Source organism: Gymnogyps californianus, chromosome 2 (genome assembly GCF_018139145.2).
Source record: "Gymnogyps californianus isolate 813 chromosome 2, ASM1813914v2, whole genome shotgun sequence".
Lineage (NCBI taxonomy): Eukaryota > Metazoa > Chordata > Aves > Accipitriformes > Cathartidae > Gymnogyps > Gymnogyps californianus.
In genome coordinates, this window is record NC_059472.1 from 89,747,040 (window position 1) to 89,773,974 (window position 26,935).

Consider the following 26,935-nt stretch of genomic DNA (forward strand, 5'->3'; position numbering starts at 1 on the left):
CAAAGCACTTATGGAAAGCAAAATAGAGTTAAAAAGAAAACTTATTTCTTGATAAGATGAAATGCAATTTGGCCCAACGCAGAATGCACAGAACTGTTGACATTTAAGCCAACTATGATCTATTTTTCAAAGCAGGACAAAATGCTTTAGAAGCTTGTGTAGTATGTAAAGACCTGGATCAGGGCTAAACCATTCCCATAGTTAATATCATGTATAGTACATTTGGATGAATATGAAGCCAAATCAGTGAGATTTAGCTTGCTTTGTGTATTCAAACAAGTAAAGTTTTATAAAAATATGCTATTTAAAATAGAGCTTGTGTGGGTATAACGGATCAGATTTCCACCTTACTGCTTGCTTATTTGGTAACTGTGGTCAGGCAGTCCTGGTATCTTCTCCAACATAAATTTATCGACCAGCACAGCCAGTCACTAATCAGCATCTCAACGCCCAACAGCAAATTTGACACAACTCCCCTTCATCCTCAGCTAGAGGGGTTTTGGTAGCTTTATTACACCAGCCATGGCATATTGCCATGCTTATTTGTAAGGAAAATGCAAAGACCAAAAAATATTTACTTGGCAAATGTCACGTTTAATTCACAGGAGAAGGTTAGCAGGGCACAGAGGAAGCGGGCTGGTGACTTCATTGGGAGTGCCTGGTGCATTCAGAAAGCAAGCTGCAGAGCTTAAAATTCAGGGCTGAAGTGCAACTCCACATTTTGCAGGTCTGTGCAAGTACTATTGGAAGCAGTGAACCTCCACTTTTCCTGCCAGGCCATGGTGACTGAACTACTCCCCCCAGATGACTGCAGGTGGGAGGCCATGGTGGTGCATGAGAGGTGGAGTTCTGCAGTGACGGACAGAAGTGCTGTGCCACAACAATATGAAATGGCTGCATCTTCAGTGCGTGGGAGGCAGGATACAGAAGATGAGATTTTTCACTGTAATACTGCACACTCATCATGTTATACACACAGCATATATGCAGGAGATGGGAAGAGACGAAGAAGATTTAAGAAGTTTTACTATTGCCTACTCTTACTAACACTACTCAACACAGACCCACGTCTCCTCCATCACAGTCAACATGGCATGTAGACATATTAAAATATAACTGTCTGCACACACAAATACACATGCTTTACCTATTAGGGCTTCAAAGCAGTTGGCCATGGCATGGCGGAGATCCGATTCCCTGCAAAGGTCTGGACCATGAGCGTAAAGCATAAATCGATCTAGTTCCAGCTTCTGCAGAATATGTGGAAAGAGTTAAAACTATGGCTTTAGAAGTACAAGAGTACCAGTTCTAGTCACTAGAGTTCAATTACACTATTATTATGCAGCAACTGGGTTTGAGGGAACTTTAAAGCTTTTCTCCATAGTTTCAGTTCAGACATAGGCTAGAATTAGAAGACTTCATATTTGTTTATCAGAGGCAAGCAACTAGAGTGTGATAGTGTGGAAAAGCTAGGAATTATCAAACCAAATTGTCAAGGGAAGCCAGATCAAAATATGTTACTAGTGAGATTTAGGCACGAGTTCAAGAGGAGGGCTGAGGGTGTGACAGAAAAATAGCCTGATACCGGCTGGATGGTGCAATGTGCTGTGTTTCTTGCTGGTAGTTTGCCCTCATGTGATTTGCCTTCAGAAACACTAAAGGGACATTCAAAGGGAGGGGAGTTAGCACTGAGGAAAAAGATTTTGCCTACAAGAAGATGATACAGTAGAACAGCGAGAACAGGAACTCTGGTAGACACAATCCATCGAACATTTGGCTTTTTCCTTTAAGAGTGTCAACAGGTGGTAGTAACAAAAGCCTCTGGGCACTGCAAGTAGAAGACTGATATTTTAATCCACAGTGCCACCTAGCTTTCTTTTTCCTTTCAAACGTGCATCATTAACATTCATCTGTTGCTTAAACCTTCTGCTTGCCAGTCAGAATCTCAAGTAGTGAGTCAGATATCTTATATATGATAATTCTGCTATAGAAATGCAGGCAAGAGCTACTAGATTCTCTTTACATATTCATCTTTTTGACACAAAACCATTATTGAGATTTTTAAAGAAGAGATTTGTGCATCTTGCGCAGTTTGTATGAGAATAGTTTTTTCCCAGCTGGGTGTAAGTTTCTACTGACTAATTTCTCATTAACTTTCAACTTCATCCTCTTGAAGTATATTTAAGAGGTAAGTTGTTTAAGGTGTGTGGTTTAGACACATTTCAATTGGAAAAAAGGAGTCTTCCATTTTCAATGAAGAGAGCCTATTCACTGCTCCAGAACACAGGGAATTACCACTTATGATGTTCCATCGCATTTTATAAAGTGCAGGGAGCACCTGTTAGAGTCAACATAAAAGTGGAACATTAATTTTTATATTGAATTTAAACTTCTTACAGATCATTGTCATTTGTTCACGTTAACAGGTGTTGTTTGGGTGTTGGTCTCCCCCACCTCCAATGGCTTATCTCCACTTTCGGAGCTTGCACTCAGCTTTTTTTGCATGTGTTTTGCTTCTCATTTTTTGATCACAACATGTTTCAGATTATTTATAAACTTTCTGCTACAATATCCCTTAGAAGCTACAGAAATTTATTGTTTGATCCTCAATTAAAACAGCATTCCACACGCACAAGAAAAGCTGAGGAGCTGAGAACTATATTGAGTAAGTAAACTGAATGCAACATGACACTGCAGGGGATAATTAAAGGGGATGAAACCAGGAACATCGTATAAGATATACAAGAGGAAAAAAGAGTGAGTTGGGAAGTCAGGAACGTACAGATATCTAATATTTACAGTTGTATCTGATATAAATAAAGTTTTAAAAATGTTGCAATAAAAATTTTCAAAAATTGTCCATGTACAATGATAAAGGCTGTGAACAGACTTTAAGAATATATGAGCTTTCCTGATGCAGGTTTTAAAATAGTAACACGAATTCAAATGTCAGGCAGTTCAATACCATATTTGTAAACAAAACTCTGATTTGAAACATTTCAATCAATTCATGCTTATCTAAATCATTAAAGAAGGCTTTGGAGGAAAATGATTGTCTTCACTCCCTACCCTATGCCTCTCCTGAGAACTGAGCAAAAAGACGACATGTTAGAAATCATGCAGTTTTTGCCAAAATCTCAAGATTGGATATGCTTGTTTAAATTACTGTGTGAATATGAACACAGAAGATAAAAAGAGCACTTGAAAACTATCAGCAGTATACAGTGGACATGTGTGCACGCATGCGTGCATGCACAGCTTAATACCTTACATCAGTAAGTCTCAGACTGTTTTTTAAAAAACATGCTAACAAAATCAAGTACGAATAAGGGAATACCAAATTATCTACAAATAGAGACTTAATCAACTTTCTACATCATATGCCTGCCCTCCAGTATCATGTAAAAATGTAGAAAGCTCTGTCATTCACAGAATTAAATGAAATAAAATTCAGAGGCATCTCAATTTTTCCCATGAGATAATACAACTTTTCACCAAAAGCCTTTCTAACATCTTTCTCTTTCACATTTCACAGTGAATCTGAAAATGACTGCATAGGTTAGGGAGCAGACAAAATCATTTTTTCCTCGCTTTCTCTACCACCTGCTGCCATGTTCTCCCTACATATTCTATCAGGAAGTCCTTTTATAAACAACCAGTCTGTTTCTTTTTCTTCACTAAATTTCTACTATCAGCTTCATTACCTGTGCAATTTAAAGGTAAATATAGACACACTTTCAGCATAAGCATCCTAAAAACATGCTTTGGAGAAAACACTAAGTCCTGCTTCATCTTTAAAATCTACTTTCAAACTGAGAAGAGTTCCTGTATCCCAAATCTTGTACACAAAACATGGTAAAACCACTGATGTTCAAAGCAGGCAGATCCCTCAAGAAGCAATCCATGCACTAATAGTATCCTACCTATGGGTGTCAAATGCAGAGATGTATAAAACTGTACCTTAGCCAACATGGCCAGGTGTTGGTTCTGTACGATGGCAGTGCGGTACGTAGCTAATCCTCCTTCCTCCAGAGTGGGAAACAGGTAATACAAGTGGACACTGGCAAAACAAAAATCAAATCAGATGCTGTCAGAATTTGGTTAAAGATGAACCATGTGTGCCTTTAGGGAACGGTGCCTTTCCCTCAGATCCTAGCTGGTAACACAGGTCCCTTCCCAAGGTGGCAACTCAGCTTGAAGTAAGGTAAAGAAACAAATGTTAAAACAATGCTCAATACTATTTGACTGGATAGCACTGGCAGCAGAGGAGGAAGAGTGCTGTTTCTCTACTGGGCAGCACATGATCTCTAAATCCCTGCAACGACATGCAGGGTTTAGGTTTAACATAGGTTTCCATCTATCAGCAGCAGTGGGTTCAGTAAGGTTGACACCTAGAGGATGCTGAGGAATAAAGCACAATGGAACCGTCAGCCTTGAGAAACTCCGTGCTGCAGGTATGCAGTGCTTTAAGATAATACTACTGAGTCAGGCTGGACCACCACTCAGGATACTTGTTTTACAAGTTTCTTACAGTACTTTAACAGATGCTAACAGAGCCAAAGAACAGAACTCAACAACCTGTATTTATCAAATGTGTGAAGTCATTAATACCACAGGAAAAAAAAGAGTAAAAATCACAGGCTTTCAACTGCCTTTAATGATATTTGTCATCATGCAAGTAAGATACTTCAATAAAACAGAAACAAAAAAAAAAAGTAATTCAGTGATCCAACAAAGATCTGAGTAACAGATAAATGATTCTGAATATCTTCATATATGACTATCTAACCCATGTTGGAAAGAAGTTAATCCAGAGAGGGTTTTCAACATCCCACAAATAAGGTAGTGGATGGCACTGGTTATTAAAATATTTTATTAACCTAGTACACAGAGAGAAAAGTGCAGATGGACGCAAGATTATTTAAGGACAAAAATTGCTATAAAACTTAGAGGCAATCTAATCAAGCATGATGATTCACAAAAGCAGAGACCTGAAGTCAAGAGAGTTAGAAAAAAAATTCAGACTTAAATAGGTGCTTACATGCTCTATTGAACAGAAACATAGCTCAGTTTTTTTCTGAATCGAGACAAAAGTTAGCTCAGAAAGTCAGCTGATGGCTGATGAACAATGACAATGAAAAATGCAAGACATTTTAATCAGCAAGTCTTCCATCTTATCAGCCTGTACTGTTGTATCAGAGTAAAGGTCATGGGTTTTAAGGGCAGTGGAGACCTTTATAGACTAATAGCTTTTAATACTGAGTAGCTAATGGCTAGTAGAGGCTAGTAGAGAATGGAGATATAAGTGCAGTTTTGTTATTCATATAACAAACTTGCTTAAAGAGAAGCTTTACAGTAAACAAGACTACTCCCCTATTAAAAACAGTAGAACAAAGCAGCTGAAAATGGATTATAATGTTTATTTTGTGCAAACTGCCTGCCTCTAGTACTCAGGTAAGAGGGGCCAATGGAGGTAACTGATAATATCCCTGTGTTGTTCACTGATTTCAGAATACTCAAAACAGACCAAAACTGGAGCAATTTTTGATGACCCATGTTTTTTTGTTATTACTCCAAAATAAATTACATTTGTGCTCAACTAATTTATTTACATACAGACACTATGGAAGCTGCAGCCCTAATAACTGGAAATATAAGAAGTGCAACACATTCAAGATTACCAATAAATGCTTTTCACTTGCAACTAGAGAAAAAGAACCCATGGAAACAAAATGATATGCTAAGAAAAATATCTTTCCTTTAAAAAAAGGGTACAAAGTTCAACTTGTCTGTAGCTGAATAATCTCTAACCCCAATCAACTTAAAATTGCACTCCATGAAACAGAAACTCTAGCTTTTCATTTTGTAATCTTTCATGTTGTTTCATCAGCATTGCAGGAACTTTCAAGAGAGCTGTGTGCAGACGTGCAGCTCTAAATATCAGGCAGGACTGCAAACATACACAGTCATAAAGCAGACACTGCAAAGCTTAATAAGCCCAATGGTATGACAATAACATATAAAAGGTGAGGTCTGTTGAAGAATTCCCCATTTACCTTGTTAAGAACTCCACCACAGCATCTCCCAGAAATTCTAAACGCTCATTGTGGTTAATCCTGAAAAAGGCATTTTAAGGTTTACTATCAGCAAAGTAACACATGCTGGTTATTTACACAATACAATTAAAATGGAACAAATCAGAGCTGATTGCTAATCAGCCATGATAGACATTCCTGCAGCCTCCCCCACCCTCTCTGCATTACAATCCTTTCCAAAACAGAATAACAACTACATGAATCTTGAAACTCAGGACTGACACCACCACCTTTGAAATTGTCACGTTCCATTCTGAGCTATTGTCAGAGCTTAACAAACGGAGAAAGGAAACAGTGCTGTTGACTGGCACTGAGGTCGGGTTTCTTTGTCCATCAGAGGGCACCAGGTGATTGAAACAAACAGCCTGTCTTCAGTCTTGTGCATGCAACTAGGGAAGTGTACGTAATTAACATCAACACCTGCAGGGTGTGATGACTCTGCAACAGATCCGTTGGTATGGCAGAGCTACAAGGGAGCAAGTACTTTCATTTTTCATAACACCTTTAAATGCCCTGTTTTCTCTAACTTCCTTTGAGCTCAAAAGAAAAAATGGCTGTACAAGAAGATGCCATTAAGCTAGTAGAATCTTGTATTTCCTGTGTTTTCCTTTTCTTCTATCACTGCTCCTGATTTTCCTTTGTTTTGCATAAAGTTTCATTTCCTCCAAGCTCTCTGTCTGCTTATATAACAAAGGACTAACAGGACACAGCAGCTGAAAAAGAACGTGAGTTTGTCTTCGAATATATACATGTTTCTGCTCTACACATCAAAGCATGTAAGTAGCACCATTTTGACTTCACACATGATTGTAATAGAATCAAGGCCATTGCCACAGGAGGTTTTTTTTTTTTTTTAATCCAGAAGATCCTTCTCAAGTGTTTGACAGCTTTTACTGTAATTTGCACTCCCCCAACAATTATATAGTTAGTCTAATTTCTGAAATAGCAAGCTTTTGTTATGGGCTGAAAGAATTCAAGTACCTCTGCTGTGTAAAACAATAAAGTGTGAGCAAAACTACAACTGCTCTGTGTAACAACATAGCAGAAAACACAGATCTCTCAGAAGTGGGATTTTATATTTGTGTGTTATTTTGTGAGAACTAATGCAATTTAGCCTTATCTCACGTTATCTTAAGAGAGCTGAAATAAGCTCGAGGCTGACTTTCAAAGAAAAGGTCATGGTCTAGCTGAAGCAGCATTTGGGGAACACTGCAACAATAATTTATTCAGAATTCAACTCCTCCCATTCCCGAGCTTCCTCCAAAATGATGACTCTTAAAAGGTCCAGTTATAGCACTAGTTAACTAAAATACACTCTGCCCTCTAGTTCATGCATTTAGGAGACTTCACATGCAACTGTTTCTTGCATTAGCCCTATGAGCTTTGTTTATTCACTTTGGCTAAACATGGTGCCTGTGGCTATAAACCACATCTCAAACATTATTTATTTGCACAGAATTCTTAGTGGCCATTTAAGGATTATTACATTACAACATTAATGTTTTTTGCATATGTCTTTAAATTGGACCAGTAAATCAGCAAAGCCCACATTCAGTATCACACTCACATTAACAAGGTGCCATGCCAGGAAGGTACTACTGTGAGGAAATGTGATGGAGAATCCAATTTATAGCAATGATAACCATAACAACAAATCTTATTTTTTATTCTCCAGAAAGCAAAAAGGTAGCCTTTTAGTCCTCTTCATTTCAAGGATAAGCAAAAATGATAGAATTATCTGTTAAACCTTCCTCAGGAGTTTTCTACAGGCATGACCAAACATTTACTATGTCACTGCTAATGGAGGTTCAGCACATCTTCATAATATAAAAGTCAATTCAAAATGACTTTTCATTTCAACTATTTGCCAAAGCTGTTGCTGACTGTAAGGTGGTTGTTTCTATTAAATACCTCCCTCTGCAACAGCTTCCCTACTTGCAAACAATTATTTTCATTACCTGGAAGGAGCTGGATCATCCTGTCCCAAACGGGACATAATATTTATCAGGGTGTTTATCCCTAGAAATATAAACAATGCAGTATTAAATAAACAACCACTAATTCAATTTGAATAGGCTTAGAAAATAATTATTCAAAATGTTACTTTGTAATTGCTGTACACAAGATCATCCTGTTATTTACAGGGTTTACTTACAGCAAGTATAATCCTTACAGATGCTCTCTGCCTAACTGACCGCAGTCCCATTACAATACTATTGTATTTTTGCATTCAGAGAGCCAGATAAAAATATCACCTTTTCATGAAAAAGACATTCCAAACATTACATAAACAATAACGAATTTACTTCATTACAGCTGAATATACTTTTAAGGGGTAAGGAATATTCTGCAGCAGACAGACCACATATTTTCACATTAATAAGACATTTTTACAAAATATCCTCCAGTTTGCTCACCATGTTGAACAGCAAATTAAGAAAACAATACTTGCCAAAAATCAAAGAAAACACATCCTCCCATTTATTATCCTTGCTTTTTCTCAGCTCTTTACTTGTTGACTGATTTGCAAAATCCAGTCTTTTAGAAAGCTCTCACTAGTGTCTGTGTATAACCATTGAAATCCTCCACTGAAGGGGGGTCTCAGAAGAACAATGGCCAATGAAATAATAATGGACAAAAGGTTTTCTTACTGATTAAGTGTGAGGTGAGAGAAAAATGGTAGTGGCGTAACAGCATACCTTTTTTTCTCATGTGCATATGGTGAACTTTTCTATCTCCATACTTTGGCTGTCGAATGCCACAGTTGGATAAGGAATTTCTGGCATGATCCGGATTCATTCCAAAGTTTAAGTGATGGCTGGGATGAGTCATGGCAAGCTATAATGTAGCACATACAGGAAAAAAAGTCTTAGATGTATTTTTGCAAACGTAAGAAAAAAAAAATCTTAGACTGGTAGCTAACAATTATTATTTTTTAGTTTGAAGAAAGGCTACAAAGTGATATCATCAATTAGTAGCTTGATTCCAGCAATTTGAATGTAGGATGTGCTATTTCAGATGTCAGAAAGAAGCAACATTTATGCCCAATCATCAGTTTAACTAATTAACTTTCAACACTTTTTTTCTTTAAAGAAAAATTAGTTTAGAAGAGATAAAGCATGAACTGTCAATTTGCCCCAAAAAGTTTTGCTTACTAGCTTTGCTGATCTGATTTCAATACATTTGCTTATTTAAACATATATTCACTCTAATACATCATGATGAAGCAAGTAAAAATCAATGCAAAATTATACATCTAATATTGCCTATGCTTAAGTAGGTGACTGGTGCTATATACGTTTTTAAAAAGCTCTCTCTCTTCTGGAAGAAGTTTGTAGGTTTTAAATAAATTTGCATAAGGATCAAGCATTAAAAAGTACTGTTTTTATAACTAAACATTAATTTGACTAATGCTGACACACTTGATTTTATGCTTTCTCCCCTTTTCAATTGCAATTTGCCTTTTGGTTTGTGTGTTTGGTCTCAACACTTGGAAGATTTCCATCACTGCATTTTTACCTTTCATATTAAAACTAAGGCAGCCTGTGAACAATCAAATCCTACAAGATGCTCAATTTTTAATGTAACTTTCAGTAGGACAAACCCTGGAAACCAACTTCTAGAAAACCGAGAAGCTATGAGAAAAGATTTCTCCGTAAGCCTCTGCTTAAAGTAGTTTGGCAGTAAAGTCTCCATACACATTCAGAAACTGCATGTTTTGAACTTAGAGAAAATTCACCTTTCTCAGCCCCAGTCAGTGGAGAGAGATGATGCTTATTTCAGGGGGAAATCCTGAACAGAAGTCTCCATTTCCCTTCTGTAACTTCAGAAAAAACGTAAGGGGAAAGTGGCCACCATGCCACGAGTCAGCCTTCTGGAGCTGATCAATTCCAAATACGCACTTACATAAATGAGTGGTTAGGCAACACGGATGCATTTAAAACAAATAAATTCTCCTTTCCAGTTCCTGCCCTTGTTTGTAAATGCAACAATTTCATCATGTACTTGTAGAAATCAAGAGCGGAACCAAAGTTTGCCAATTCCTTTTCACTAGCTATAAACGCAAAATAAAAAGGCAACACTTAAGTTATTCTTTTTTGGAACAACAGACTATAAAAGGAAGAAGCAAGGCATGTATGCTCATCTGCAGAATAACATCGTATTCTTCACAAATATCTAAAAAAAAAAAACTTACACAGAAATAATGAGTAATGTACCTGACAGTCTTTTCAGTACGCATATTTTTGTCTTTCTACAGATTACAAGCAAATGTAGACCTACCACTGGAGCAAAGGTAGGTGTATGCCTACATGCACAATAGATGTCTCTAGAAGTCTCTTGGGATAACTGAAACTTTTGAAAGATCTGCAGTGCAAGTAATCAAGTACGTCCAAGCTGTGGCAATGCAGTGTATTTCTCAAGTTTGTACAGCAAGCAGGATTACGGATAAACTCAATAATATTAGGAAGACAAACCAGCAAATAGTTTATTTTTTTCATATCTTACCTGTAGCAAGCACCTGTCTCGAAAAGTGTAGCCTATCAATTTGTCCAAATGCATCAGACACTGATGGTAGCGGACATGGTGGGTGAGGACAGGAAGCATCATTGCGTGCTAAAAAACAATTGCAATAAGGAAAAGCATTCAACTTCAGTGTACAGAGTACTCAGTTGACTAAGCTATAAATACAAACACTTTCCATTTGTCACAACACTGAATTTTACTGTTTTGGTTTAAATGCGAAAAAAAAAAAATCATGGTTTCCCATCCTTCCTTATCAGAGCACTTAATTAAATCAGATTTGTCCATCTGCATAATCACAGTGGGGACACAGCCCCACCCAGACTAAATAAATAAATACATAAAACCGGCCTTCTACTTAAGTATTTTGAATGAGGTAAAAAATGTCTGGTCACCAGTGACATCAAATTTCAATAAGTTGTGAATGAATATGATGCTATATGTTTGTACCTTCTCATTTAACACCCTGCAGTTTTAGGTTAGTATCAAAGATGAAGAAAGACCATTTCCCCTCTGCCTGGTAACATTAGGGAAGAAGCACTTTATACCACTTTAACCAGCTTTCACCAAACAACAGTAGCTACTTGATTTTCAAGCACAGTTATTAGCGCCTTGCTTCATTTACTCCTGAGAAAGAATTAAGGGCTTTTTGAAATGCTGTAGTCTGGCACTTCCTGGCTTAATGTGCTAAAAAAGTATCAGAAAGGTTGCTGTTTGATCATTTAGGAAAGAGATAATGTTTTTCTGTTGGGGAAAATTTCAATAAAAATTTAACAAACTATGTTGCAAAAACGAAAGTCTCCCTCTTTCAGGGTTCTAAAGCAGGAATTCTACACTAATATTGACTTTGGATGGATCTGGGTTGAAATAAGCAAGTAGTACAGCTTATCAGTACAGTAGTATAGCAAGTATGATATCAACATCAAAAAAACTTGCGGAAGAGTGAAAAGTAAGAGCTACAGGAGAAACGTCAGTGTTTAAAGAATTTTATGCATGTGACTATTTTTGTAACACTGATATCAAATTTCAGTTCTTCTAATCATTCCTATTAGTGACATGACATGAATATATTCAAAAGAATGACATGCTTTAAGGGAATCAAAATCTGAGGGCTATCACTATTAATTTCAGAAAAAGGAATGTGTATGATTACAGAAGATGATGGAGAGATGCAAGAAAAACAAGCAAACAAAGCAGATGATGTATAATTTACGGAATAAATGATGTTATGGATTTCTGCATGTCATTAAAGAAAGAAGAGCAGAAAATACAAACTAGTGAATGTTACAAGATTGAGAAGTTAAGAATAAACAATGGCAATACTTTCTGTTTAAGTAAAAGACTGCAAAATTCTTGAGAACCGAACACATAGCTGGCAGGTAATCACAGAATCATTTAGGTTGGAAAAGACCCTTAAGATCATCAAGTCCAACCCTTGACCTAACACTGCCAACTCCACCACTACACTATGTCCCTAAGTGCCACATCTACATGTCTTTTTAATACCTCCAGGGATGGTGACTCGACCACTTCCCTGGGCAGCCTGTGCCAATGCTTGACCACCCTTTCAGTGAAGAAATTTTTCCTAATATCCAATCTAAACCTCTCCTGGTGCAACTTGAGGCCATTTCCTCTCATCCTATCGCGTGCTACTTGGGAGAAGAGACCGACACCCACCTCGTTACAACCTCCTTTCAGGTAGCTATAGAGAGCAATGAGGTCTCCCCTCAGCCTCCTTTTCTCCAGACTAAACAACCCCAGTTCCCTCAGCTGTTCCTCATAAAACTTGTGCTCTAGACCCTTCACCAGCTTCGTTGCCCTTCTTTGGATGCACTTCAGCACCTCAGTGTCTTTCTTGTAGTGAGGGGCCCAAAACGGAACACAGTATTTGAGGTGCAGCCTCACCAGTGCTGAGTACAGGGGGACAATCACTTCCCTAGTCCTGCTGGCCACATTATTTCTGATACAAGCCAGGATGCTGTTGGCCTTCTTGGCCACCTGGGCACACTGCCAGCTCATATTCAGCTGGCTGTCAACCAACACCTCCAGGTCTTTTTCTGCCGGATGGAAGTAACTTGTTAACAGCAAGAAAAAGACTCTCTGGATCTCTGAATGACAGAAAAATGCAAAACCACTCCAAGCAAATTGAGTAACTGTAAGTGAAATTTTATTTTGTTACCATGTCACTCATTTAGAGTTTTCTTAGGGTAATTTACAAGCTAGGGGAACACCCCTCTTATCTCCATATAAACTGTACAGGTGTGCTTCCTATGCCTTCCTTCACTGAAGGAATTCATTACCAAAAAAAAAAAAACCACCAAAAAAAACCAACCCAAAACTTGTCCCATGAAACAACTCTACTTCCCTGCCTGTATGTTCCACTGCACTAGGAAGAAAGAGTCCCTCAAGCAAGGTTTAGTATTCTTTATACCAATACATGGGCCCTAAGTTTGAGGACTGAAATATAAAGTTTTAGATTTTTATCAGCTGTGGAGCAGTGAATGAAGGATTGACATCTCCCTGGGAGGACACAGAAGGCCTTTAATTTGACTCTTGCAGTTATATTGACAAAGTGCTGCTTTCATGGCACTAAATACTTGATTGATTCAACTAATGTGCATCAATGTAGGATTATAGCTATTTGATGTTTCTGATGTTTTATGTATTTATCTCCTTATAAGAAAATAAAATATATGCTTTAAAAATTGTATTAGGCTAAAGAATGGCTAGTGATTAAAAAAAGTCTCTTGAAACCATATGGCCACAGGAGTTATCCCATAACCTTGGTACTTGCATCTGGTTATAAACATACAAGTAACTACTTTTTTTGTTTTTAAATATATATGATTTTAACTATGCTGCATGTTCTTTTCTTGTTGCAGCTGGCATGGAAAGGCAGAGACTCAGGTGCCCCCAGCTAGTGCCACCATCCCCCAGGCTGGCAGATGCTCCTGACCTGAAGCTACTAAGAAGAACGAGGTGAGCTGAAATATTTTGAAATGCATCATTTCTCTCCTCACCTTGAACACTTAACACAGCTGTTGAGGGCACACCAGCAACAATACAGGCAATGATGGGGGGGGGGGGGGGTGTATGTGGCAGGGGTGGTGGTATCTTCTCAGGATGGCCCCATCCTGCCAGACTGCATAGTAAGTGCTGCCCAGCCTAGTGGCCAAGTAGTGCACTTCATCTACTGAGTAACTTCAAGTGAGCCTGGCAGAACACAGTCATTTTACATTTTTGGAACATTTCACTCACCCTTTTTCCTCCCCCTCCAAGCGGTTCATTTCTGAGACTGCAAAGACCAGTGTCATTACTGCTGTGCGGAACTTAGAGCAACTATAAGCTATCAGAGTGACTTAGAAGAGTTTCAATCTTCTAAACTGCAATGCTTTTAGAAGAATTAATTTTAAATCACTGCACTTTAGCTCTGCCCACAGAGTTGATTTATGCGTATTCAGTTTAGTCTTCCCTAATCTGGGAAAAAGCATGTAGCAACAGCAGCAATCTTTCATTTTACAGACATACAGTTTGCCTACTCTTGGCCTCTCAAAGACATCAAATCAAAGGACCTTCATACCAGAACTGGCTGATTTAGATGTTATGGCTCCAGATGGGCACAAAAACGTGAAATAGCTTTACTTTCATCGTTCTTTGGTGTTTTGTTGTCCTTGAACAATAAAACGAAACAGGAATATCCAAAAAGACATTAAGAGATGAATCACAGAAGATATTATGAACAACACAGAACTGTTTCAAGGCTCCCAAATTAGAAATTTACACTGTTTACTTAGCCTGTAAAAATAGATACAGTTCACAACAAAAAAAATTAGAAAAGGGCTGTAATTTTTCTCAGCTATGTAAGAAGATACTGTTCCACTACTCTCTTTCTTCAGCTTCAGAAGCAACAGTAGAATCACAAGAAGAAATGTTTCAGACAGAAGAAAAGCAATTTTAGTTATTAGCATTTCTCTCCCATTAGAGTTTCCCCTTTGGCCTTACCAGACTTCTAAGATAACAACGGGATTTCTACCCATACCTTTGCCTAGCAACCCTCAAAGTTTATACTTCATACTGTTAAGTTAATATTAAATTGTAAGCATTTAATTCTTAACTAACATCTCCAAAACAACAGCTAAAAAAATGATGCAAGTATACCTCTAGTATGTTTATTTGGCTGTTATAACTACTTGAATTTTACTAATACAATATTATATAAAAATTGCACTTGTTCTTATCATATCACAAAGCTGGTGGCTGTCAACTGCTTCAGAATAGGATCTGGCAGAGATCTGTACCTTGGAGATGTCATGCATATGAAACAGAGTATCTGAAAGATATCTTCCTACTGAGGGTCACCTGTTTTAATCCAAAAGTTAGTTGTGGTGTCTTTTTTCTCTTTCTTTTCTTTCAAGTAGAAATATATTTTTTCATGCTTCACTGTAAAATCTGTTTTTTCAAAAATAACTAAATAGAAAAATATATTAAAATAAAAATATCTAAAACCAACCTGATTGATGAAGAAACCCTTGCAGTTCCACACTAGACTCAACGTTTGGCTAACCTCCAGCCTCAAGCTGGCCATTCTGACCCCCTCTCCTTTGTGCTAATCAACTACTGGAAAGAAAACTAAAATTTTAAAAACTTTTTTTGTATGTGGAGGGGGTGGACAGGACACTAGAATAGCTCCCTAAGTCAACAGATCTTATTGAGGCAAAGGTATTAATTTCTATTTGGTTCTTCAGCCTAGAATCACAGCAAATGCTTGCAAAAGGTAAATCACCCCTATCAAGAAAGAAAATACATCAGACATCTCTGCGGTTTAGTCACCTGGCAGACGTCAGAGCGTATCCCTGTTTTCCAGAACCCCTGGCTACTCAACTCGACGGTCACTTCACGTCTCATTGTGTTCTTCTGACGAATTTTCTGCAGTGCTTCCTAGACAGGGAGAGAACAGAGCTCCTGTGAAGAACTTTCTACAACAAAGCAGTATCAATGCAAATGGGTATTGTGAACACACTTGTTTAAGGTTCACTTTTGGTGAGCAGTTTCTAAGACTAGTCCAAATCTTGTAACTGCCAGCCACAGACTGTGGTGGACGTGCTGGAGTACAGTGTAGACAGAGGATTTTGGTAGACCAAGAAGAGAACAGAGGTGACTACTTTTTTTACTGCAAATGACAGAACAAACCTGTCCAACTTATACATCCAAGATGATACTTAAGTAAGCAAGTTAAGGTCCTTATAAAGAAAGCACCTTCTTTACCCCGTGTGCAAAACAACCTCTTCATTCAAGTCTGTCACCATGAGTACTCCTGGTTTGAAGCATTTAGTAGGAGTAAAACAGACTAAGTAAAACAAAGGCTTTGTTTTGTGATCTCGGCTACTTCGTAATAGTTCCTGTTCAACACTGTCAGTACTCCCAGCCTGGGAAAGGGGTCAGCATTCATTAGTCCTGGAGCCTATTATGATGAAATCTACCAATATTATTTCAATTAAAAAATAAAAATAAATTAAAAAAAAAAATCTGTTTTGCCTTGACCACTGGCCATTTGGTGTTGTGCAAACAGTTTATTTGTGTCTAGAAACTATGAAAGAGACAGAATCATTAAAAGAAAATATTTTCTGTAAAAATGGAATGAAACAAAACCAGCTAAAATAAATCATTCCTGGATCAGGATCTCCTGGTTCCAATAGTACAAAGACCTCGGGGTACACAAGCTCCCCACACAGCAGGCACTAACGGTAAAGACTCCCTCAGTGCTCTTCCTTCTTCAGAACACAAAACTTTTCAAAGCTGCAGCCCATCCTCCCTCTCCTTCTCCTTTTCACGACAGGGTACTTGCTCAAAGCTGTCTCTTCCCAGCTTTCCGTCCAAAGCCTGTGAGCACCTCTGGGCAGAAATGGGCTCTGTCTTCTGTTCTGCAGAGACTCACAGAGTGGTTCCATCTATCCAGATGCAGATTCATCAAACCTCAGACACCTCAATACTGAGGCGTCTAGGGTAGGAGACTGGTTAGCCCTGGCTCCTTTTATATTCAATGAATGGGGGATAAAAGGCTTCAAAAAATGCATTTCTCTCTCCATTGACTTCAAAGTGAGCCTTCAGGTCCCAATTTATGCACTTGCTGTAAATGCTCAAAGTTAGGTTAGAGGAACAAAGTCCCCAGGCACAACCTTGTCACAAATAATAACATCATACAATCTCATAGTAGTGAATGACCTCTGGCAGAGCAAACAGAGACGCTTACAGCACTGCACTCCTTGTGCATTGAATAAAATTTGCATTTTGAGGCTGTGTCATTGGCTGTTTTCTGAGATGGGTGCTACAGTGTTTGCTAGACCTAGCTGTACTTTCAGGCTGACTGGGCTCAGGAGCACTCCAGTGTTACTCATAATATATGATTCATAATCTTTAAAAGCCCATGTACCAGTCAGGTGCAGCCCTACAGCTCCTTCTAAGTTACTGACACCTCCACTGGCAAAACGCATAGGTTATCCTAACATAAAGCTTCTGCTTCAGCCCCATATGCCTCTCTGATGGCAAACTACTTTATAAACTCATTCTGCTAGCTAATACGGTCTAGAAACAAAAATCAGCACACCACACAGTAAGTGATAGATACCAAAGGAGCATTTTATCTTTTGAAGCAAAACATAATCACCCCCCTACATCCAATCCACTACAATTTTACAAATAAGTCATCCATTAGCCCCTAATGAAAAGGTTCCTGTAAAACAATGGTCTTCCCTTCTACTTACTCTGAGTGTAGAAAGCTGTAGCAAACTAACTCATCTCCTATAGGGACAAAAATTATTTTCCTTATAACTGCAGCACAGTTAAGTCACAACATTGTGTTTTTTCCCATTTACAAGTAAGGAAGCTAAGGGCTTATTTAATTTCAGCATAAATAAAATGTTAACTAAGACTCTTGCTCATGCAACAGCATGCTATGCTTTGCAGTAATAATAAAAATCAGGTGGAATGTCAAATGTATCAAACATTTACTGCAACCAAAGCTACACAATTAGCAAACTGGGGAAGACTCCGGAATTGGACTCAATGATCCTCATGGGTCCTTTCCAACTCAGGATATTCTATGATTCTATGAATCATCAGGGTTTCTAATCAATAAATAAAAATACAGCACCACGAAGTTAAAATTCCATCCGGAACCAAAGAAGTTTATTTCTCCTCTATGTATTCTTTACGTAAGTTGTCCAATTAAGAGTGCCTGGTAGACATGCACCAGACAAATTCAAAGCTTCAGTCCAAGATCTCAAAAAAATAAATACCTGAGAGCAGGCTGCTTTAGTCTATATTTAGGTGACTTTATTTTTCTGATTTTAATTCCTGATTGGTTGAGCATCTGCACTTAGGAAATGCTTATTCCTCATCACTTTGGGGGGAAAAAAAAAGTGAGAAAAGACAAAAATTCAACAAATACCTCATATGTCATTAAAGATTACTGAAAATAACAGATAATTTCAACTCAAAGATCTTAAGGAATGTCACTAAGACTGCCTAATAAACTACAGTTTAAAACCATGCACAAGTGTGGCAGTTTTTATCTCAGAAGAGAAATGTTTAAAATTATGAGCCAGTTAAAAATGCACTCTGAAATAAAAAGTCCTTCCCTATGCTAATTCTTGAAACCATTAATGGCAATGGCTATAAAGAAGTTATGGTTCTATAATGATCATTTCTATAATTGGGTAAAAAACTTGCAGTAGTTTGACAGTTGAAAAAAGGAAAAAAATCCATTCACTAACAAGAAAAGATAAAAAATAAAATCAGTGCTAACAGCTTGAAAAGAAAATATTTTGTGAAGGATTTCTATTGTTTCCATAAACAGGGTGGTCATACGGCTTTATTCCATCCTGAATTATCGTGCTCAATTATCAGTTACAGGAAGGCCCAGCATACCTCTCTTTGTGATAATTTCTGCTTGTCAGCCTGTTTGACTTTGGGACTATTAGCCAACAGGTGACGCAGCTTCACGTAACTCTTCCACAGCTTTTGGTATCTGAAGGACAAAAACAGAAAACAAATATTTTGGTTGATACAACAAAAGTCTCTCACCGTTTGTCCTTATGAACACGCCAGCTGCTAATAATGCACCCACATATACACAGATTGTCTACAAGCACCTTTTTGCTCCAGAAAAAATCTCAAAGCATTTCCAAGAGAGGTGACAGTGTCTCTGCAGTGGTTCCAGCGTTTCTGCAGTTGTTCCAGCGAGGTGGACACAGGAGCAGAGAGGAGGCATTAGTGTGCAGTGTGAGGTGAACAGCTAAGCTCAAGGCAGAACCCAGGTCTCCCAGATACCCACTCATCTTCTCCAAAGGGCCATCTCTGCATGCTGAAAAGACTTGCCTGCAGCATGACATCTCAATTCAGGCAGGTGAAAACTCCCTCTTCTCCACAGGGTTTACCTATCACTCACTGAAAAGTAGCAGTAACCTTTCCCAAGAAGCGTCTGTCCTTACACTGGCTGAAACATTTCAGTGAAGCACATGAGGAAGAGCTCTACAAGTCATGTGCAACACGAAGGCATTCTGCAAACAGTGAAATAAAAGTTTCATTCCCTATGGGTTTGTGCTGAATAGAAACAGCAAGTCAAATTTTCTCTGTGGTTAGTACATACTTAAGGTTTCTGGTTTTCTCCAACTGTCTAGCCTTTTCTTATTTTGGGGGTATCTAATTACACATGAACTTCAATAACAGAACTTCTTCTTTGGTGGGAGTCCCTCTGCAATCTAGCATGGATTTTCACAAAACTTGTAAGAACCTTCTGCATTTGTAGACAACATCCCACTGTCATATTCAGCTGCAACTGATCACCAGGTTCAGAAGTTACTATGGGAGGAGGGACCAAGAGAATCATGACATGGACCTTGTGTCCTTAGGAAATGATGTTATCTTCAAAATAGCATCACCTCTGTAGAGTTTTTTCAAGAAAACCCATAAAACCAGACTTTTAATAGGAAGCAGGGAATTAGAGGACAGAGGGAAGAAGTTTACCCAAGTAATTTATTTTCTTTTATATTTACATTATAAAAGAAGATCCTCCTCAGCACCAACTTAGAGCAGTGGTTTTAGTAGGAAGTTACCACATTAGTGGCAAAGCAGTAAGTGAAGCAGCAGCTTTTTTACTATTTGATAATCTTCCCGGCATCCCACATTCACAGGCACACAAACAGATCTTTTCTTATTGGCATTTTTTCCATAGCTATTTCTCTGCAGCATTCTTGAACATATACTCTCTGCCTCTAGAGATGTTGATATTTTTTGAGTCTATAAACACATCTGAACTTGTCAATCCATAGATTTTTCTTACGCTCTGTTCTCTGTATTTCTGCAATCTGCAGAATAGCACGTCTATTTCTGACAAATCCCCATTCAAAGAAGAAAAATGAGTTAGTGAACAAATCAACCAACCAGAAAACAAACAAGTGTCATGAGGAGGTTTCAACCCAAAAGCAAGAACCTGAAACTATGATCTACAATATATGTTTTACTACTAGTATTAATATGGGTGGAACAAGCTCTGTTATTGCTGTTAAGTTTGAAAATTAATAATCAGATTACAATAATAAAAATTCTGTATTAGAACCTCAAAGAAAAGACACTAGAGAAAAATCTTTTCTGGGCATTACCTATTTCACACATACACCAGAGTTAAGCCTGAGATTTATGATGGCACCGCACAGGTCTTTCACAAAAACTGATTTGTTCCTTTGATAAAAAGAAGCACGCCTAAATCCTGTAAGCAGCGGGCGGGGCGGGGGCGGGTTGGGGGGGAAGCCATGGAAATTTTAAAGAAAGTTAGAAAAAAAAAAGTGTGGGAAGAATAATTTCTGTATCTTTATACTGTTTTCAATGCAAGGTACTAGAACTTTACAAATATTAAGAAACTCACCATCAAAATAGAGGTCGTTCTTATATTCTTTGGTCTAATTATTTTCTTTTTACAGATAAGAAAAATAAAAGATGAGGAGGATTGAAAGTCATGCTCAAAGCCAAAAGAAAATATGTTATTATCTGGATAAGCACTCACTCTTCCCACTTCCCACCATATTAAATCTAAAACTCTCAGCAAGTAGTTGTAGAAGAATATGTCTGTCATACATGCACATATGAATGTTTGGGCCTCAAAATTGCAGGTGAAATTCAATGTCCTTACAAGATACTGGAGGAAAATGCATTAGGAAAGAGACAACCTTAACTATAAATGCACAAGAGATGGGCTCTATACTGTCTGTCATCATTCAGAAAACAGATCTCCAGATCATTGGAAGAGTTCCCTGAAATTGTCAGAAATTAAGAAAAGAATTGTGAACAAAATCCAGCAATCACTTTTATGCCACTACACGAATCCACAGCGAAACAGTATTTCTTGCTCTGCCTGAAGTTCTGATTCCCTCTCCACTCCTGCACTAGATATAAAAGGTACAGAGAAAAGTAGCATGGACGCAACAACTTCCAAGCTAGGAAACAGTACGTAGACTTGATCCTTCAAGGCATAGAAAGGGACAACTAAGCAGCATATGGCAGGGTGCAAGAAACATAAATGTCATGAAGAAAGCAAACAGAAAATGGCTATATTCTTCATTATTAGATGTAAGACCTGAAGACCATCCAATTAAACGATCAAGTAGCAGCTCTGAAACAAAAGTCAGTCCTTTTTCATATGAGGCACAGCGTTACTGGGGAAGTGATTACCTGGAATCTTCTCCCTGTCAGTAGCATAAAAAGATTCAAACTGTGATCTGAAAAATTTAGAGAAGGAAGGTCCATTCAGGGCTGTTAAACAAAATGATCTAAATACATCCTCTAGCTCAGAAGACCATATGCTACAGACCTTTGGAAGCCTGGGTATTTCTTCCCCTCTGCCTTCCTGTTACACTATTCTCTCTCTAAAAACCAGCAACTGGCCTCTCAGAGAAATAACATGGAGCTTGAGGAACCTTTGGTCTGACCTAGAAGAGCTGTTCTCAGGTTGAGAAATTTCATACTGCACATGCATGCACATTTACTTCAGCAGATCCTGAATTATGCCAGAAAAAAGAAGTTATACCTTATATTTTCTAATTTACAAGAGCTTGTGTCTAATGTCATAAGCACTAAGCTTTATATCGGACTCAATTAAGCACATAAACAAGCCCTATTTAAGCCACAAATGACAACAGTAATGAGTTTCTGAATGAAAGATGGAAGGAAAAGCATCTTACTGAGGATCTCCAGCATAACTGAGTTGAGCAGGTCGTATCCCAAAGTGGACAATAATGGGGAAAGTAATTACATCAGGATTGAACTGTTCACGGTCCAGTTGATCAATACGAACTGAGCTGGGTTTCTAGGAGAAAAAACAAAATATACCTAATTGACAACAGCTCCATGGAAAATTTATTGCTTCTAGCCCACACTATCCAGGGACCATGAAGCAGCAATATTCCAAGCTTATTAAAATACACATAAAACTAATCATTAATATTATAATAAATATTTGGCAATGACAATGACTGAAACAGAGTTAATTGACTTAGCTCTCACAGCAAAAAAAAGAAGTCTTTTTATTTTAATTTTACAAGTCAGGAAATTTACAGTTTGATTATTTCCAAGAACTTAAAGCAACTTTCTTTGATCGAACATCACACTGGAAATAAAATCAGGATTAGCATTCTGGCATCCAAGCTCCCACATGCCTGAGTAGTTCGCTAAGATCAGGTTACCTCTCTAATTTTAGTTCTGTTCCTGATTTCCCAAACCAAGTGAAGCCATTATTAGATCCATTCAATCACACTGACTAAACAGCATTAAAAAAATCTGTCATGCTACTCTTAGAAAAGGCTCCTAGGCTGATGTGTACAATGAGGAATACAGTCTTGTATAATGAGGAGACTTTTGTCCTTTTTACACTTCAAAACAGAAGTTCTTTTTATAGTTAAAAAGGACAGCGTAGAAGGAGGCAACTTTCGCTTCACCTCTAAAAATGCAGAAAATGAGTAATTGCACATCACTGTAGAAGACATGCTGCTTACAGAGCTCTCGATCACTTATCTAACATATTTAAAAACTCATCTGAAGGTGCACAGTTTGTCTCCAAGTAAACATTTTCTCCGTTACTTGGCAAGCTGCTTTGTTATATGCCTGCTTACTCCCCACTTTGCAATCAGCTGGATGAGGCCAGTATTTTCTGCTTGTCTAAGGTTTCAGAAAAAGGGCATTACTTCTAGTTACTTGCATCTCAAAACTTCTAATTTAGTATTGTGAATTTCTCAAAGATGAGTTTCAGAGTTACAGAAACAGCTCCCACCATTCTCTTCACAAAACAATAAAAACTGCGTCAAGAACAAAGCTTTCACCCTTCAAACCACCTTGGTAGAACTGTTCACAGGAATCATTTTCTGCATGGACAAGCAAAGCCAATTCTATAAATAAAGGTAAGCCTCATCAGGTGGCCACATTTCCAATCTATTCTAGAAAAAGAAAAACTTACTTAAAACTTTGACATTCAGATAGAGAAACATTTTCCAAGGGAAAAATACTTATCAGCTTCCCTTTGGACATGATGACTGAACATAAAGTTACATCTCCCCAGCCAAAAAAAAAGAGAAAAATAAAAAATTTTAAGTTAGTTAGCTCACACTGTCAGGTTTAAAAAAAAAAAAAAAAAAAGAAAAGAAAAGAGAAGAAAAAAGAACAGAAAAGGTTTTCCCCACAGCACCTCCAACAAAAAGGGATTAGGACAATAAAATCTAATGAAAAACATAGGGAGGATTTGTAGCAGGCAGAATGTTGTTCTCTAAACCAGAACTTAAAGTCCTGAAATTTAAGTTTATCTGGTTTTGTGCGGTTTGCACAAAGCCAATTTGAAAAGTTTTATCTTCACAAAAGTTGTTCATTGGTTCTCCCCTCTCTTAACATTAAAAATGAGGAACTTCTCCCATCCCCACCCCCCTCAAAAAAGCAGCCTTGCTACACAAGTCCTCTGAGAACCAAGGTGGCAAAATATGATTAACAGAATATGAAACAATAATTATACTCAATACACCAGTTATAATCAATATATTTAAAAAAATTACAGACAATATTTTCCTATTCAAATGTTTCACATTTTAGACACTTAAATAGAAGTAGTCTGATCCTCAAAAGTGTGAAAGGGAGGAGAGCTTTCAACATGCCCACAGCAGGGTCTGTGTGAAAAGCGTGGCCTCGGGATCACCCAAAACCAGACTCTTTCTCTTTATTTATATGCCACTGCCTTTGAGTTTTGTCACTCAGTTACACAGCTGTTCACAGATGCCTGATAACAACCAGGACAAAAGAACTCCTTGTTTGAGACTTAATCACAATTGTTCCTTCACTGACAGTTATGAGAGGGGCGTAGCTAGGCTATGCTTTTTTGCTTCAGCACAGTGAACACTAGCTTCCTCTCTGGTGCTGTTTCTGAAGGTTAAATGAACAAACAGCACCATACAGAAACACAGAGTATAAACTGCGCACCAGCAGACAGGACACAAGCAAATTAGATGTTGTTATTCCAGATTTTTATCCCCGTGTTCTTTTAAAAGTGCTGTGAGAGACCATCTAATAATCACAACCTTGCTTTCAAAATCTCATCAAAACCAAAGAAATTCTAACAGAACAGAGGCCCATTATCTTTGTTTCCTACTCCAAACCTCATCAATCAAGGCTGTGCTGATTTTAGAAGACATGATGAGATTGTATGCAGATGTATTACAAAAGTATGTTAATACATGTATATTTGTACTAGTGAGAAAAGCACTAATATTTTAGAAAGAAAGAGTGAAGTATTAAAGAGGATTAAAATTTGTGAACCTTTAAATCTATTCCAACACAAAGTTTCACTGAACTAATGAAACGCCATGAATAAATTAAATGGTTTTAAATAATGGTGAACTATTGTTAGTTAAGTAAATGAGATTTATATGCCTAATCAAAATTTTTCCCTTCTCTGTCATGCATATATACACACACCTCACTTTTAAAAAAAATAAAATACAAATATAAAACCTAGATCTGCTCACAAGACGAATTATTATTTCTGAAGTGATGTTGTGGAGGAAAGTAGCAAAATAAAATTTAGTGGTTTTACTTTGTTGTGTCAAGTGGATAAAATTGAATCGAAGAGCTGTCATTTTCAAAAACAGTTTCACATTGTCTCTGTAACAGAACTGTTTTATCTTCTAACATTGTAAAATGCATAGAAAATACTTTCATACTCTGTTTTTCGCTTACTTTCATACTCAATAGAATATGCTGCAATGAACAGAAAAAATCCACAGACTAAGAATAAAGTCACTGCAATCTTCTTGAGAGAAAAAACGTGTTCTAATGATGGCATTATAACATGACAATGTTTCAAAGTGCTGCAGATTTCTTTTATGCTTACATATTTTGATGTCCACACGCATCTCTAAAAACATTGTCTTGTAGAATGCAAAATTTGTCAGTAAAAATCACACAAAATCTCAAAATTAACAGTACCACTCACAAACTGCACTGCCTTGCGAATACAGACATTTACAGTTGAGTGACACAAGGAAAGAACATATATGCATTCCTTCATGCTAAACAAAAAAGCAAGTTTTCAGCTAGCTGAAATCAGCATATCTTCAGCAAAACCACTCAAGTTATGTCAGCGTATGCCATTCAGATGCTGATGACTTCTGCACTAGCATGTACCTCGTATCACAGAAACCACAGGCAATGTTAAGTTAAACAGGTAAGGTTGTCTAACAATTTCTATTATGAGATTCGGGTTTAGCACTGTTTTAACCAGCTCAGGTAGAACTTTCCATAGTGAGAGTTCACATGTATTCTGTATTTCATGTTCCCACAGATGATCTTATTTTCCTTTTGGTTTAGAAAGTTTTAGCCAGAATGAAAACACTCAGAATTAAATTAAGGGAAAAATAAATTATCCTGCCCAAGTTATGATTAGCTTATAAAGTATTTTACTAAACGTAATGCTGCCATACTTAAAAATATGAACTTTAAAAATATATGTAGACAGTCACCCTGGCTGCAGTTTGGAGAAAGGTTTTTCAGTTAGCAAACTAAATTTCCCGTTAGGCATGATACCAAGTCACACTTTTTCTGCAGAAGCTAAGAAGTTGAGCTATGAGCAAAGGAGGAAAATGAAGTCAGAGAAAGGAAGGCATTACAACTGAGAAAGCTGCATGGCAGTCTAAAATATTAGGTCCAAAACATGCCTCTAATACTGAGACACAACTTTGCGATACTGACCAAACCACACAAACAGAACCCTGCAGCTTTTAGTGGACATCATCTATTCTTGTGACCCACATCGCTTAAGTGTGAGAGTCAGAAAAATGGGCTAAATTCACATAAACACTGCAGTTGAAAGGAGCTGTGTTCAGAGAACATATGCTTTAAAATACTAATTGTTCCAAAAATAATAAGGCCATAGGGGTTTCAAGCTTGGCACTGAAAATTAATGGATGCATTCATTAATGTACACAAAATTCCTCAGTGTGAGTAAGACAACATAGAAACAATGTGGGAAAAAAACACACAGGCAGAAAACACCTTTTCCATATTCAGGGCAGAATCTGCATAGAGCACTTTAAATAGAGCTAGGGGGTCAAAAGAGGAAGATGAAAGAAAACAGCAAATAGTTACTAATTCTCTGGTCCTGTGCCAGAGAAAAGAGAATGAGATCATGCACATAAAGACTGTCTGAGAAAATAAGAAAGCAGAGGAGCAAACTACAGTTTCACATACATAAAATATAGCCATTCCTTTTAACACACACATTGAAACAGTGCTCATCTGGAAATCTGCCCTTCAGTAGAGCAGCAGAGGGTGCAATTCTTCCCAGGGTTAGAACAAGTCAATGAACTATTCCTATAGCAATCTGCAACTGTTACTGGTCATCTTTTCCCTTTCCAATTCGGCCTGTAGCAAACTCTCTGAAATAAGACATGTACGTGTCATTGGGTTGTTCATAAATCTGAATTATTTGCTCTACCATGCCAGGGCTGGTAACAATCATCCCTTTGCATTCTTCTGCATATTTCTGCCATTCTAGTTCTTCCCACTGAAGCATGTTGGCAATCTCCTCTTCAGGCACCAGAGCTTTATTGCATCGTAACAAGTAGAGAAGAATCTGATGCATTGAGAGTACTTCTTTTCCTCCATCTTAAAAACATAAATAAATAAATAAAACACATTTCAGATACTCCTAAAGCATGAGCAAAAGAGAAAATATGCAGAACACATAAAATATTTGGATGAGCAAAATAAAATGCAAAATGCTTAAGCAACTT

General features: G+C 37.6%; 1 protein-coding gene across 1 annotated transcript in view; it reads right to left on the bottom strand.

The window, feature by feature from the left end:
• DROSHA (drosha ribonuclease III) overlaps positions 1 to 26,935 on the bottom strand; it is a 72,825-nt gene that overhangs the window by 20,465 nt on the left and 25,425 nt on the right. Inside the window, exons 13-22 of the mRNA XM_050891971.1 lie at positions 26,638 to 26,807; positions 21,851 to 21,975; positions 18,543 to 18,642; positions 15,447 to 15,554; positions 10,602 to 10,709; positions 8,795 to 8,933; positions 8,054 to 8,114; positions 6,057 to 6,116; positions 3,961 to 4,060; positions 1,148 to 1,250 (exon numbers count right to left, since the gene is read on the bottom strand). Of these exons, the coding sequence (XP_050747928.1) occupies positions 1,148 to 1,250; positions 3,961 to 4,060; positions 6,057 to 6,116; positions 8,054 to 8,114; positions 8,795 to 8,933; positions 10,602 to 10,709; positions 15,447 to 15,554; positions 18,543 to 18,642; positions 21,851 to 21,975; positions 26,638 to 26,807 (1,074 nt within the window). The remainder of the gene's footprint in view (positions 1 to 1,147; positions 1,251 to 3,960; positions 4,061 to 6,056; positions 6,117 to 8,053; positions 8,115 to 8,794; positions 8,934 to 10,601; positions 10,710 to 15,446; positions 15,555 to 18,542; positions 18,643 to 21,850; positions 21,976 to 26,637; positions 26,808 to 26,935) is intronic.